A 15,563-nucleotide genomic window follows, 5' to 3' on the forward strand; every position below is an offset into this window, starting at 1 on the left:
GCGAGATAACACCTAATAACAGGTGATTAGAATTCCATCTGTAGATATTAATAATTTTGAATATGAATTGAATCGTTAAATCAATTGCTACTGGTAGTTATTTATCTTGCAGCTCGAGAGACGAATTCCTCCGGCTGCCTCCTCCATGTTGACCCGTACCACTCGTCAGTGTACCGAATCTGGAGAATTAAGAGGACTACTATAGTTATCTAAAGGAATCCGCTTCCAGCTAAGGCTTATTTCTTTTTATCCGTTTACTTGCAATTTGATTTATTCAGAATGTTGATATTAATGTGTGATTTACTGTAACTCATTATTATGCTCATATTCATGTTTTTCTTTATGTGAATGACATTATATTCAGCATTATTTATAGGATTAGATTATTATTAATTGAATTAGTGAACGAACCACACTAATTCCTGGACGTACTTACCTCCAGCAATAACCCCCCAATGTAGGTGTTTGAGGTTTGTTTCTTTAATAATACAGCCCATTAATTATTATCATGATCATGTTTTCTAGTTATGTCCATAGTCACTGGTTTCCTCTAGAATTTATCCAATGATCTGAAATTCTCAGTTTCCCTCTTTACTATAAAAGTGGGTGGTCCTTCGTAATTTAATTTGCTATATTAATTATTAATTAATCAGAATCAAGCCCAAATATCCCACAAGGTGGTCGGCGACACAGGTATTCCCCAGGGAAGGGACAGCTGGCTCCCATCCCACACAAAGAGGGAGCCGGCTCCCACCCTCACAGAGAGGGAGCTGGCTCCCATCCCACACAGAGAGGGAGCCGGCTCCCACCCCACACAGAGAGGGAGCTGGCTCCCATCCCACACAAAGAGGGAGCCGGCTCCCACCCTCACAGAGAGGGAGCTGGCTCCCATCCCACACAGAGAGGGAGCCGGCTCCCACCCCACACAGAGAGGGAGCTGGCTCCCACCCCCACAGAGAGGGAGCTGGCTCCTATCCCACACAGAGAGGGAGCCGGCTCCCACCCCACACAGAGAGGGAGCTGGCTCCCACCCCCAAAGAGAGGGAGCTGGCTCCCACCCCTACAGAGAGGGAGCTGGCTCCCACCCCCACAGAGAGGGAGCTGGCTCCCACCCCCACAGAGAGGGAGCTGGCTCCCACCCCCACAGAGAGGGAGCTGACTCCAACCCCCACAGAGAGGGAGCTGGCTCCCACCCCCACAGAGAGGGAGCTAGCTCCCACTCCACACAGAGAGGGAGCCGGCTCCCACCCCACACAGAGAGGGAGCTGGCTCCCATCCCACACAGAGAGGGAGCTGGCTCCCATCCCACACAAAGAGGGAGCCGGCTCCCATCCCACACAGAGAGGGAGCCGGCTCCCATCCCAAACAGAGAGGGAGCTGGCTCCCATCCCACACAGAGAGGGAGCTGGCTCCCATCCCACACAGAGAGGGAGCTGGCTCCCATCCCACACAGAGAGGGAGCCGGCTCCCATCCCACACAGAGAGGGAGCTGGCTCCCATCCCACACAGAGAGGGAGCCGGCTCCCATCCCACACAGAGAGGGAGCTGGCTCCCACCCCACACTGAGAGGGAGCTGGCTCCCACCCCACACAGAGAGGGAGCCGGCTCCCACCCCACACAGAGAGGGAGCCGGCTCCCACCCCACACAGAGAGGGAGCCGGCTCCCACCCCACACAGAGAGGGAGCTGGCTCCCATCCCACACAGAGAGGGAGCCGGCTCCCATCCCACACAGAGAGGGAGCCGGCTCCCACCCCACACAGAGAGGGAGCCGGCTCCCACCCCACACAGAGAGGGAGCCGGCTCCCATCCCACACAGAGAGGGAGCCGGCTCCCATCCCCCACAGAGAGGCAGCCGGCTCCCACCCCTCACAGAGAGCGAGTCGGCTCCCATCCCACACAGAGAGGGAGCCGGCTTCCACCCCACACAGAGAGGGAGCTGGCTCCCACCCCCACAGAGAGGGAGCTGGCTCCCATCCCCCACACAGAGAGGGAGCTGGCTCCCACCCCACACAGAGAGGGAGCCGGCTCCCATCCCACACAGAGAGGGAGCTGGCTCCCATCCCACACAGAGAGGGAGCTGGCTCCCATCCCACACAGAGAGGGAGCCGGCTCCCATCCCACACAGAGAGGGAGCTGGCTCCCATCCCACACAGAGAGGGAGCCGGCTCCCACCCCACACAGAGAGGGAGCTGGCTCCCATCCCACACAGAGAGGGAGCTGGCTCCCATCCCACACAGAGAGGGAGCCGGCTCCCACCCCACACAGAGAGGGAGCTGGAAGTCTAACAACATCAGGTGATCCATCAACTGGAAAATAAAGAGAGAAAATCTGTCTCCTCTATACTTATTTTTATGGGTGGTTTAATTATATAATTTTTTATACACTAATAATAACTATGATGTTTTGATCAGGGCTGCATTCGACTCGCCTTTCAATCTAAAGTAAAAAATATACATATCAATTAATATAATGAGTATATTATTTAAGCGAAATATTTCAGCAAATTTCATGATTGAGTAGAACTTAGAAGACTATTAGCCTTATAATCATATAATCAGAAAAAATGTGCAATTAATTCCCCCCCCCCTTGCTCCTGGATGTCTAACACTCAGCACGTTCTCAAAGGAATACGAAAGACAGATTCGCCTGCATAATTAACCTTTGCTCACTATAACCAGGTTAAGGTCATGCCGAGAATTATAAGTCTAATCCAGCACGACACAACTCCCACGACTGCCAGAGTAAGACACGACACAACTCCCACGACTGCCAGAGTAAGACACGACACAACTCCCACGACTGCCAGAGTAAGACACGACACAACTCCCACGACTGCCAGAGTAAGACACGACACAACTCCCACGACTGCCAGAGTAAGACACGACACAACTCCCACGACTGCCAGAGTAAGACACGACACAACTCCCACGACTGCCAGAGTAAGACACGACACAACTCCCACGACTGCCAGAGTAAGACACGACACAACTCCCACGACTGCCAGAGTAAGACACGACACAACTCCCACGACTGCCAGAGTAAGACACGACACAACTCCCACGACTGCCAGAGTAAGACACGACACAACTCCCACGACTGCCAGAGTAAGACACGACACAACTCCCACGACTGCCAGAGTAAGACACGACACAACTCCCACGACTGCCAGAGTAAGACACGACACAACTCCCACAGCTGCCAGAGGAAGACACGACACAACTCCCACAGCTGCCAGAGGAAGACACGACACAACTCCCACAGCTGCCAGAGGAAGACACGACACAACTCCCACAGCTGCCAGAGGAAGACACGACACAACTCCCACAGCTGCCAGAGGAAGACGCGACACAACTCCCAGGGCTGCCAGAGGAAGACACGACACAACTCCCACAGCTGCCAGAGGAAGACACGATACAACTCCCACGACTGCCAGAGTAAGACACGACACAACTCCCACGACTGCCAGAGGAAGACACGACACAACTCCCACGACTGCCAGAGGAAGACACGACACAACTCCCACGACTGCCAGAGGAAGACACGACACAACTTCCACGACTGCCAGAGGAAGACATGATGTTAAAACTTTATTTAAATTCTTCCTCAAATACGATGACCAAACCACACAGTTGAAGATGGAGAGACGACGACGTTTCGGTCCGTCCTGCACCATTACCAAGCAGTATGTGGCAAGCAGTATGTGGCTTGATAATGGTCCAGGACGGACCGAAACGTCGTCGTCTTTTCATCTTCTGCTGTGTGGTTTGGTCATCATATCTTCAGCTACATTATTGTGACTCTTCATCTTCCTCAAATATCTAAAAGGTTATTCAAAAATTAAGTTGGAAGGATTTTATTTTATAAAGTATCTAATGGTTATAGTACTAGAATAAGATAAAGCTATATTAGTAAAGCCCCTAACTCTGCTTGGGTTTTACCTGCACGTATGACGGCTTAAGTCTTGGTGTGTCAGCTTCGGGATTATGTGTGAGGAAGCTCAAGTAGCATACACATGTGTTTTGTTCACCAGCTCTGGTTATTGTAGCTGGCATCATCGAAGGTGAGTGTGTGTGTGTGGTGTCTCGTGGTGTAGGAACACATTAACAATGTTCCCAGGAGAACCTGGGAGCATTGTGTTGACCGCGAGAGCACCGCATCAGAACTGAGGAAGACTCGTAATGTTACGCCAAAGCAGCAAATTATAGGGAACGTGATCATTGCAGCTTCGATGAGCAGTTGCATAGTTCAAAGGCTGGAAGTTTGGATGAAATAGAAGGACAAGTAATAATAGTAATCCTAATTAATGAATTTACATATTCATTCAAATCCGTCAAACTTTTATTTTTTAATAGAAATTTAACAGTTTACAGAATTTCTGGACAGCCCCAGACGACAATGGGGTCAGGCGTCCAGTGTGTAGCCTAATAAAGCAAAAGCCAAATGGGTAAAGCTCGAATACTCCATTAATACTGAAAACTCGCGCAGGTAAAATTAAGTAACATCTTCTATTGACATGGAGGAGAGCAGTAGCCGGCCGCCCTCAACACCCCCGCGGGCACACCACGAGATCACCAAGACCCACCAACTGCCGGCACCTCCCGTCCAAGCCGGTGTCTGACCAGCTCGTTCTCCTAAGGTTTTCCTAACGTCAAGAAACTGTCGTACTAAAGTCTCCTCTCCTAACCTACCAGAAGACTCAAAACAGAAAACAGTACATTATGCCAATTTTGCGAGCTACTACTATGTTCTAGTACGACAATATTTGGCCTTAGGTAGAGTATACGTCAAAATGTGACGTTCTAATAAGAGGACAGGTTGGGCAGATACCACCTTCCCGCCCAAAGAACTTGCAAGGAAACGGGAAAAAAAATAATCCTATCGACTTCCCTGTCACCCGAGACAATAAGGGCGCCTGGCATCTAAATGACGGCCTGGCAGCAATATCGTGACTCTAAGGCCAATAAGTGTAAAAGCTTCGCCCTCACACGCGTGGGGTCCACGGTTCGAGTCTCCTAGAGCCCGGGTGAATGGATGGCAATAAGTGTGTTGTGTTAGCCAGCAGCCCCCGGGCGGAGCAGGTGTCCAGACGGTCTCTGGTCATCAAGGGTCAACTGGGAGTCCCATGTTACCTTGGGACCGTGACTCATGCTGACCTACTGTTCACCTTCTGACATAAACACTCTCACCCCCCAGAGCCAGCATCACTTGTCCTGTTGGGTAGTTACTCCACCATTTATGTAGGTATATATGTAAGTTAGATTAGCATTTTAAAAGCACTACAATCACTCTCTGTAGTTGATTGTTCAACAAATCACTGAACTATATGTTTAACAGATCTCTAACCGTTTCCATGGAGGACAGAAGGAAATGTATATATTCTGGTTAGTATTATAAATGTGTGGCCTTGTCTGTGGTAGAAAATATTAAAAAATAAAAAGTATATAAATAAAAAAAAATAAAGAATGTTGTTTGAAAAATGTTTATAGAAAACAGGGTATAGATTTTCTATATGCTTTACTATGTTAATCCGTTTATTTTTTAAACAATTACGATTTTAACTAGATGTAATAGATATTTTGGTGTTGGCTTCGACAATTTAATTTGATTCTTAAGGTAAGAAGTGTAAACTAACGATATTCTAAGAAAAATGTGGCACCCTAAATAAACAGATGTATTTAATTTTTGTTAATAGCTAAATGCTGTGGGCTGATGCAACAAGCACACGCGATTACACCATTGCCCCAAAGAAAATTTAAACTTACTGAGTTTTTATCTTTATTTTAATTTTTAAATTGGAATTATTTTTTTCCATAAATATATAAGATCCTTGGAGCTGTGAGCTTCAGACCCAGCGATGACTAGCCCGACTTCTCTGGGTCTGTGTTGCGTTTTCTATTATATCCTTTTCTCCAGTAGGCTGGTATATCCTCCTAATAGGGCGTAGCAGTTTGACGCATACTCTACCTAAGGCCAAAAATCGATGTACTAGAAAATTGAAACGGGTCACGACTTTGACATACTGTCCTGTTTTCTGTTTTAGGTTTTCTGGAAAGTTATGATATGGGCTCTGTAGTTACTTGATATTAGGAATATCTTACGAGGATGGCTGGTTATAATGCAGTGCACCTTAGGAAACTGGAGTTAGATTCAGGAAGCTCCATGTATTTCTTCGTAAGTAGGTTTGCTACGAAGGTTCCTAAGAATGCCCTAAGAAGATGCTTAGATGCAATTCACGTAGGTCCACTTAGGAAGATATTTGGGTTCTGGGTCTGGTTCACTTGCATACCGATAGAGGTCACTACTGTGTTTCGTTTGGCCAATCAGAGAGCAGCAACATTCTTCATATTGAAGATTTAGCGCTGGCTTATCGGAGCTCTACTGCCTCCAATTTACGTCGAGTTTTCTTATAAAATAAGTATATTTCGAAGTAAAACTACGTTTTTTTTTTCAACTTCTACAGCCAGCACCGACATTGTAGTAAACAAATATGTTACATTTGTTGTTTACCTACGTAATGCTAAGAGATACTGTGTAGCTTTCCTTGTTGCTCGGAAGATGTGCTGACAATTATTGTATATATTTACTGAATTTACCCAAGGGCCACTAACTATCTAGTAGCCTCGACGAGGACAGAAAGCCGGCGGCTTGTTAAAGGGCTCGCCAATTATCTTTATATTTTTTAGCTGGAGTTTGGCATTTACGGCTTCAGCTGGTAGGCGGTTCCATGAGTTTATAACCATCTTGGTGGAAAAAACATCTGTTTTCAGTCCTACTTGAGAGAACATTCCAACACTATATCTGTGATTGCCCTGTTATCAGTGACTTCATACCAAATGGTATGAGGTACTTTGAGCTCTGTAATTACTTCATAAACTCAGGAATATTAGATATTCTTGTGCTACACCCAGATTTTGCCAGAGGAGGCTAATAGATCAGTTTTAAGTAATTTGTTCTCTCCTGACTCCATGTATGACTGGCTATCCTGTGAGGTGATGCTGTTGTTGTAGATTCGCTACCAGGAACAAAATGTTCCAAGTAGCACGGGCTATGGTGAGCCCATAGATTGATTGTCTCTGTCCACCCAGATCGCCAAGGTATCCTGAGAATAGTGAAGGTTTTATGTCGAGGCACTACTACATTAAAAACCTTGGAGAAGTTGGTACCTCTAGAATTAACTGAACATAAATGTTCAACTGAGCCAATTTCACCACCAGTTTCCGAGGACAGCGATTCTGTCCCACAGAACACACGACCACTTGGAGCCGCTGCTCAACAGTGTAACCGGAAACTTCAACAATTCTTTAGCTCTGACTAAGAACAAATAATTCATCATTCGACTTAAGGTAGTCATGATGATACAGCATTGTGATGTCCAGTAACTCACCAGTTACAAGTCACTGTGACCCAGGACGTTCACCTCACTGTGGATTCGAAGTCACCTTAACTTTGAATTACTTAATCATATAACATTGTTTAATTTGTGTAGGCTACAGACTTCACTATTACCTCATCTGTTGAGGATATTTCTGAGTTTGCAGAACATTCTGTGACTGAGTAACATAACCATTACATGTCACAGCGACACAAGTCACTCAGTCCACTGGAGGCTTTGAAAAGTTCTTGACCTTTAGATGATTTAATACTTTAATGTTTCAACATTTTTAATAAAAGATTCCTAAGAAGACTTAGAGTTTTATCTGTCTCTAACAGATTCGGGACATCCGTTATGTGTGTATTAACTTACTAACATACTAACTTTATAAGAACTTCAGGGAAAGGAAAGATATGTCAGTACTCAACATTGAACTGCGACCCAAGAATTAAAGGGGTTATGTTGGAAATAAACCAACATTTAGTTACCATTGTATGCTAGGCATAGCTTTACTAATCCTACTAATTTGTAGAATTAACAGAAATTAATAATTTCCTATCTGCACATCATTTACCAGATTCTTCCTAATTAGAATGGTGGTATTGCGTCAGATAATACCCAGCAGAGGTATAAATACTATCAAAATGCCAGAGAATTGAATAATATTCTCGCCTTTTCTCAGTATCCTTTACAAGATTTAATAACTGACAATATAACAACTAGTGATCTAATAACAACGTGTTATCAGCTAAAGGATCACTGCATATCAGTTTATCTGTTATCTTAAATTAACATGGAGGACGTATAAATTTTCTCCATTTCTCGTTTAATAAGAACGTTGTTCATATTAATTACTACTCGACGTGAATTTAAATAATATACAACTCCCTATAATTGCAACCTTAGTCTCATTAATTCATTAAGTAGAATATTCACAAGGAAAATAATTTTCCGTTTGTATTGAAATATGAGGACGCATGCGCAGACGAGACGGGTTGAGAGAGAGGAGGGGGAGAGTGTCACTTGGTGATTGACTTGCTGGCTGCAACAGACTTGGCAACAGAGTGAGGACACGTTTTCGCAAGCTACGCGAGAGGCCTTTGCAATTAATTTGGCCCTGGATTGCATAATTACTCCTACTGTGATCCTAAGGAATGCATCAGCGAACAACAATAATTTTAAGTGGTTTGTTTCATTGTTTTGAGCTCATAACATGTAAACTTTACCCTTAGTTCATCGTTATACTGTGCTCCCTCCTCCAAATACAAGTACTTCCCCAGTGAACCTAATTTACCCTTTGTTGTCCCATAATTACATAATCATCTGTGTGTAAGCAATTTTTACACCATATTGGGTTTCCAGCGTGTGTTGAAGCAGCCTGAGATGAGACAAATTTCCTCACCTCAGGCTGCTTCAACACAAGTGACACCAAGTGACACTCTCCCCCTCCTCTCCCTCAACCCGTAATGTCCGCGCATGCGCGCTCATATTTTAGTAGGAACAGAAAATTCTTTTCCTTGTAAATATTCTACTTAATGAATTAATAAGACAAACGTTGCAATTATAGGGAGCTGTATATTAAATAAATTCTCGTCGAATAATTAATATGAACAGCGTTCTTATTAAACGAGAAATGGAAAGAAATTTCTACTTCCTCCATGTTAATTTAGGATAACATAAACTGTTATGTAGTGATCCTTTAGCTGATAACACATTGTTATTAGATCACTAGTTGTTATATTGTCAGTTATTAATTCTTGTAAAGAATACTGACAAAAGGAGAGAATATTATTCAATTCTCTGGCATATTGATAGTATTTATACCTCTGCTGGGTATTATCTGACGCAATACCACCATTCTAAGTGGGAAGAATTTGGCTTATGACACGCAGATAGGAAATTATTAATTTCTGTTAATTCTATAAATTAGTTGGATTAGTAAATGCTATGCCTAGCATACAATAGTAATTAAATGTTGGTTTATTTCCAACACCAAGGTCGTCATGATAATTAAGGTCGTCATAGTCACCGAGGTCGTCATGATCACTAAGGTCGTCATGATCACCAAGGTCGTCATGGTCACCAAGGTCGTCATGATTACTGAGGTCGTCATGATAACCACAGTCGTCATGGTCACCAAGGTCGTCATGATCACCAAGGTCGTCATGGTTACTGAGGTCGTCATGATCATCGACGTCGTCATGATCACCGAGGTCGTCATGATCACCAAAGTCGTCATGGTCACCAAGGTCGTCATGAACACCGAGGTCGTCATGATCACTAAAGTCGTCATGATCTCCAAGGTCGTCATGATCACTGAGGTCGTCATGATCACTGAGGTCGTCATGATCACCGAGGTCGTCATGATCACCAAAGTCGTCATGGTCTCCAAGGTCGTCATGATCACTGAGGTCGTCATGGTCACGGAGGCCGTCATGATCACCGAGGTCGTCATGATCACCGAGGTCGTCATGATCACCAAAGTCATCATGGTCTCCAAGGTCGTCATGATCACTGAGGTCGTCATGATCACCGAGGTCGTCATGATCACCGAGGTCATCATGATCACCGAGGTCGTCATGATCACCGAGGTCGTCATGATCACCGAGGTCGTCATGATCACCGAGGTCATCATGATCACCGAGGTCGTCATACCTTACCTTGAGGTTACCTTGAGGTGCTTTCGGGGCTTAGTGTCCCCGCGGCCCGGTCGTCGACCAGGCCTCCTGGTTGCTGGACTGATCAACCAGGCTGTTAGACGCGGCTGCTCGCAGCCTGACGTATGAGTCACAGCCTGGTTGATCAGGTATCCTTTGGAGGTGTTTATCCAGTTCTCTCTTGAACACTGTGAGGGGGTCGGCCAGTTATGCCCTTATGTGTAGTGGAAGCTTGTTGAACAGTCTCGGGCCTCTGATGTTGATGGAGTTCTCTCTTGAACACTGTGAGGGGTCGGCCAGTAATGCCCCTTATGTGTAGTGGAAGCTTGTTGAACAGTCTCGGGCCTCTGATGTTGATGGAGTTCTCTCTCAGAGTACCTGTTGCACCTCTGCTTTTCAACGGGGGTATTCTGCACATCCTGCCATGTCTTCTGGTCTCATGTGATGTTATTTCTGTGTGCAGGTTTGGGACCAGCCCCTCAATTATTTTCCACGTGTCAATTATTATGTATCTCTCCCGCCTGCGCTCAAGGGAGTACAGATTTTGGCTCTTTAGTCGGTCCCAGTAATTTAGATGTTTTACTGAGTGGATTCTAGCAGTAAAGGATCTCTGCACGCTCTCCAGGTCAGCAATTTCTCCAGCTTTGAAAGGGGCTGTCATTGTGCAGCAGTACTCCACTCTAGAGAGCACAAGCGTTTTGAAAAGTATCATCATCGGTATAGCATCTCTAGTGTGAAAAGTTCTTGTTATCCAACCTGTCATTTTTCTTGCAGTTGTGACGGCTACTTTATTGTGTTCTTTAAAGATAAGGTCTTCCGACATGAGTACACCCAGATCCTTTACATTGCCTTTTCGTTCTATGTTATGATTTGCCTGAGTTTTGTACGTGGTTTCTGTTTTTATATTTTCAATTTTTCCGTAGTGCATGAGCTGGAACTTATCCTCGTTAAACACCATATTATTTTCTGTAGCCCATAGAAAGACCTGATCTACATCTGATTGGAGGTTTGCCGTGTCCTCTATGTTGCCAACTCTCATGAAAATCCTAGTGTCATCTGCAAAGGATGATACAGTGCTATAGGTTGTGTTCTGGTCTATGTCCGATATGAGGATGAGAAAAAGTACTGGAGCAAGCACAGTACCCTGAGGAACTGAGCTCTTCACGGTTGATGGGCTGGATTTTATTTTGTTGACTATTACACATTGGGTTCTGTTAATCAGGAAATTGTAGATCCATCTGCCTATTTTCCCGGTAATTCCTTTTGAACGCATTTTATGTGCAATAACACCATGGTCACATTTATCAAAAGCTATTGCGAAATCTGTGTAAATTACATCAGCGTTTTGTTTGTCTTCCATAGCATCTAATGCCATATCATAGTGGTCCAGCAACTGCGACAGGCAAGAGCGCCCTGTTCTGAAACCATGTTGTCCGGGGTTATGGAGATGCTGTGATTCCATATATTTTGTGATCTTACTTCTTAGCACTCTCTCAAAAAATTTTATGATGTGCGATGTTAGTGCTATCGGTCTGTAATTTTTTGCCTCTGCCTTATTTCCTCCTTTATGGAGTGGTGCTATCTCTGCTGTTTTTAGTATGTCAGGGATAATGCCAGTATCTAGGCTTTGTCTCCACAGAATGTGAAGGGCCTGCGATAGTGATTTTTTACATTTCTTGATGAATATGGAGTTCCAAGAATCCGGGCCTGGTGCAGAGTGCATAGGCATACTGTTTATGGATTCTTCAAAATCTAGTGGGGATAGGGCGACGTCTGATATATGATTTGATGTTGGTATCATATCCATGAAAAATTCATTTGGGTTATCAATCTTTAGTGCATTTAATGGCTCGCTGAAAACAGATCAAAAACAAAACAGAAAACAGCTCCGTCATGGTCACGAAGGCCGTCATGATCACCGAGGTCGTCATGATCTCTGAGGTCGTCATGCTCACCGAGGTCGTCATGGTCACCGAGGTCGTCATGGTCACCGAGGTCATCATGATCACCTAGGTCGTCATGATCACTGAGGTCGTCATGATCACCGAGGTCGTCATGCTGACCGAGGTCGTCATGATCACTGAGGTCGTCATGGTCACTGAGGTCCTCATGATCACCGAGGTCGTCATGATCACCGAGGTCGTCATGATCTATGTGGTCGTCATGATCACCGAGGTCATCATGGCCACGGAGGTCGTCATGATCACCGAGGTCGTCATGATCACCGAGGTCGTCACGATCACCGAGGTCGTCATGATCACCGAGGCCGTCACACCGATGTCGTAATGATCACCGAGGTCTTCATGATCACCAAGGTCGTCATGATCACTGAGGTCGTCATGATCACCGAGGTCGTCATGATCACCGAGATCGTCAAAATCACTGAGGTCGTCATGATCACCGAGGTCGTATTGATCACCGAGGTCGTCATGCTGACCGAGGTCGTCATGATCACTGAGGTCGTCATGCTCACCGAGGTCGTCATGATCATCAAGGTTGTCATGCTCACCGAGGTCGTCATGATAACAAAGGTATTCGTTATCACTGAAGTCATGATCACCAAGGTCGTCATTATCACCGAGGTCGTCATGGTTGCAAGGGTCGTGGTCACAAGGGTCGTCTTGGGTGTCAAGTAAGCCGGAGTCGTCGTATTCGTCCTTTAACATCTCTCGTTGTAACTCTTCTCTTCATTCTCAAATGCGGAAAGAATTATTAATTAAACTTATCAGCACTGGTGGTAAAGAATGCTGTGTTCAGTTGACTGTGCCACACACATAGTATCTAGTGATCAATATTGTTTATTAACTTGATATATACTGCCACTATCTTTATTTTTTGGGTACTTCCGGGAAAGCTTTTGACACCCTTGAGTTCACATTCTTATTTCCCGTGACTATCCTGGGAGCGACCCTTCAAGAGGATGCAATTTTCTCTCTCTCTCTCCTTGTTGACATCCAACCACTTGGGCTGGATGGTAGAGCGACTGTCTTGCCTTATGCAGGTCAGCGTTCAATCCCCAACCGTCCAAATGGTTGGGCACCATTCATTTCCTCCGTCCCATCACAAGTCCTTATCTTGACCCCTTTCAAGTACTATATAGTTGTAATGGTTTGGCACCTCGTGATTGTTCCCTTCCCTTCCCTCTAAGGCATATATGTAAATTATTTCATAACTGGAAGGAATTTTATTAATAATAATGCCCCACCTCCTTACGTACCAGATAATAATAAATATTAATTGTGTCGGGGACAGGCAGCCAGTGTCTCTATATACATTGTTGCCTCCTCCGCCCCAAGGTTACGCTACTGAACCTCTGTTATTATGTGTCGGATTTCCGACAACAGGGAAGAGCGAGTGGTTGAATATTTAACTCCAGGAACTAGTGTCCTATGGATGTTATTAATTAATATTATATTGAATATTAACGGGACTGTATTATGAGTCAACGTCTCTCACCCAAAATGGGGGGTATTACTAGAAATTAATATATATCTAGGAACTAGTGTGGTTCATCACCAGTTAATTAAGGACGTTAGTAAAGATTATAGAATAAAAAATTGAAAGTAGATTCTAAAAGATCATAAAATAATAAATGATCAAATCCATGAAATTAATAGGTGCAAACTTATTGGGCATTGAACAGTAAATTATTAGATTCATATTACCACTCTCAGAATATTATATGCATAAGGAAATACATATTAAATAATGCGGGCATGAGTCAAATATTCTATGATAGACATTAGAGAGGCTTAGCTGTATGACGACTTCACTAAACCCGGTTCACTGTTTCACTTCTCGTAGTCATGATCACATCGTCCAAATAAAGGATGAGACACCAGTGGTGAACATCGTAGGTAGAAGAAGGAATGCTTGGTTCGTCCTCGTCTACGCTGTTATCATGGAAAATTGGGTAACATTTGACTAGGCTAGAAAATTATTCCACTATTCACTGAAATTGGAAAATAAAGTTGAAAGGAACTAACGTTGTGTTTGTGGTCGGCGGATGTTATAAGGACAGGCTACCCACAGTAATAAACTATAGAATGATGCATCAAACTACAATGTATACTTAACGTAGGCATGATGGAACACTTAGGCCAGCTGATATCTCGTCTGTTGGTCCCTGACGCTCACTGCTGTGGACGATTAATTGCGGGACGTGACTATCTTCGTAGACGCGTAATTAAACAACAACTAGTGTTGTACGACCACGTGATCTTGATGTAATGGCTGCCACTTGCAGAGGCGCATGCATTCATGGGAGAGCCGTATGCTTGAAAAACGCCTCCTCTCAGGTCTCAGAGCAATAGTAGAATGCGCCCTTGGTCAATGAACGATCTTCAGACCAATTAATCGCAATGGCCGTAATGGTGGGCGCAGGTGCTGTTCAGAACCCGCCTCTCTGGGGAATGCTTCTCCCTTGCACGCTGCTAATATGGCGTCTCTAGTAGGAGTTGCCTCTCCTTCTTCCCTGGCTGCGATACGCATACGCAGAACGCTTCAAAGTATTCTTGAGAGTAAATTATTTGTACTTACTTATAATTAATCAGGAAAAGGAGGAATTGTGACAAGTGTTTATATCACTAATAAATGTACTACGGTGCAATATATTTTTGCACAATTCAAGTCAGCTTATTAAGACTGCATTAAGAAATTTCATATCAATCGTTTTATACTTTATAATTTCCACTGTAGTTATTAATACACCTAAATGAACGAGTTCTGTGGGAACCGACCTGTGAGATTTATATTTATTTAATTTATATGAATATATATAGAATTTATATTTACGTTAATTTATATACTTCGATAGCAATTTGTATAATGATAAGTGGACTGTATTTCTGCAATAATCTCAATCTCACAAATCGATCCTCTACACATTAGGGGGGGGTTTATATTTATATATATGCAGCCAATCAAACTACAGTATTAACTACATACATTGAAAAGGTTCCTTATCTTATAGTACAGCAGGTTGGTCCACCAGGTATAACTAGGGTGTAGACACCAAATTATCCTCTTTGAGGTAGCTTCCATCACCCAGTAACTGGTGCACAAAATCTTGCTTCCTCGTCTTGACCTGTCAAAAGGGCGCTAGCTGTAAAGCCAGATTCTATATATGACAAGCTATATCAGAGAAAATACTATACATGGAACAATGAAGACCTGGCTTAATTACCTTTAGTATGAGGCGATTTCGCGTTCTAACCGGCTAACCCTACCCAATGACATTAATGGCCACTAATGATAGATAATGGGTTTCGGAAAGAACACTTAACTTGATTTGATGACAGCGTGTTGAAAATGGTACACTTTTGGTTTCCATAACACTACGTCCAAGTAAATTTAACAGGAGCCGAATTTGCTCCCGTGTGAGCCTCTGGTCTCAATATAAACAATGGCAATGTCTAACACTCCTTACTACTGACGCCTGGCCGACATTGTCCAGATATGATAGGAGCCAAATTTGCTCCACCCGTCTCGGAGGTGACACAACAATGGCCGCCCCTCTTCCCCCTGATGCCTG

The 15,563-nt window shown here is 44.3% G+C and overlaps 2 protein-coding genes across 2 annotated transcripts; both read right to left on the reverse strand.

Moving 5' to 3' along the window:
- Window positions 1-2,669: 2,669 nt before the first annotated feature.
- On the reverse strand, window positions 2,670-3,674 carry LOC138356870 (uncharacterized). The gene has a single exon (XM_069313218.1). The coding sequence runs from the start codon at window positions 3,672-3,674 to the stop codon at window positions 2,670-2,672; it is 1,005 nt and encodes a 334-aa protein (XP_069169319.1).
- A 5,618-nt stretch (window positions 3,675-9,292) lies between these two features.
- On the reverse strand, window positions 9,293-12,030 carry LOC138356871 (fibrinogen-binding protein-like). The gene is made up of 2 exons (XM_069313219.1): window positions 11,903-12,030; window positions 9,293-10,028 (listed from the first exon to the last, which is right to left on the reverse strand). The coding sequence occupies exons 1-2, from the start codon at window positions 12,028-12,030 to the stop codon at window positions 9,293-9,295; spliced, it is 864 nt and encodes a 287-aa protein (XP_069169320.1).
- Between the last annotated feature and the right edge of the window lie 3,533 nt (window positions 12,031-15,563).

Source organism: Procambarus clarkii, chromosome 74, assembly GCF_040958095.1.
Source record: "Procambarus clarkii isolate CNS0578487 chromosome 74, FALCON_Pclarkii_2.0, whole genome shotgun sequence".
Taxonomy (NCBI): domain Eukaryota; kingdom Metazoa; phylum Arthropoda; class Malacostraca; order Decapoda; family Cambaridae; genus Procambarus; species Procambarus clarkii.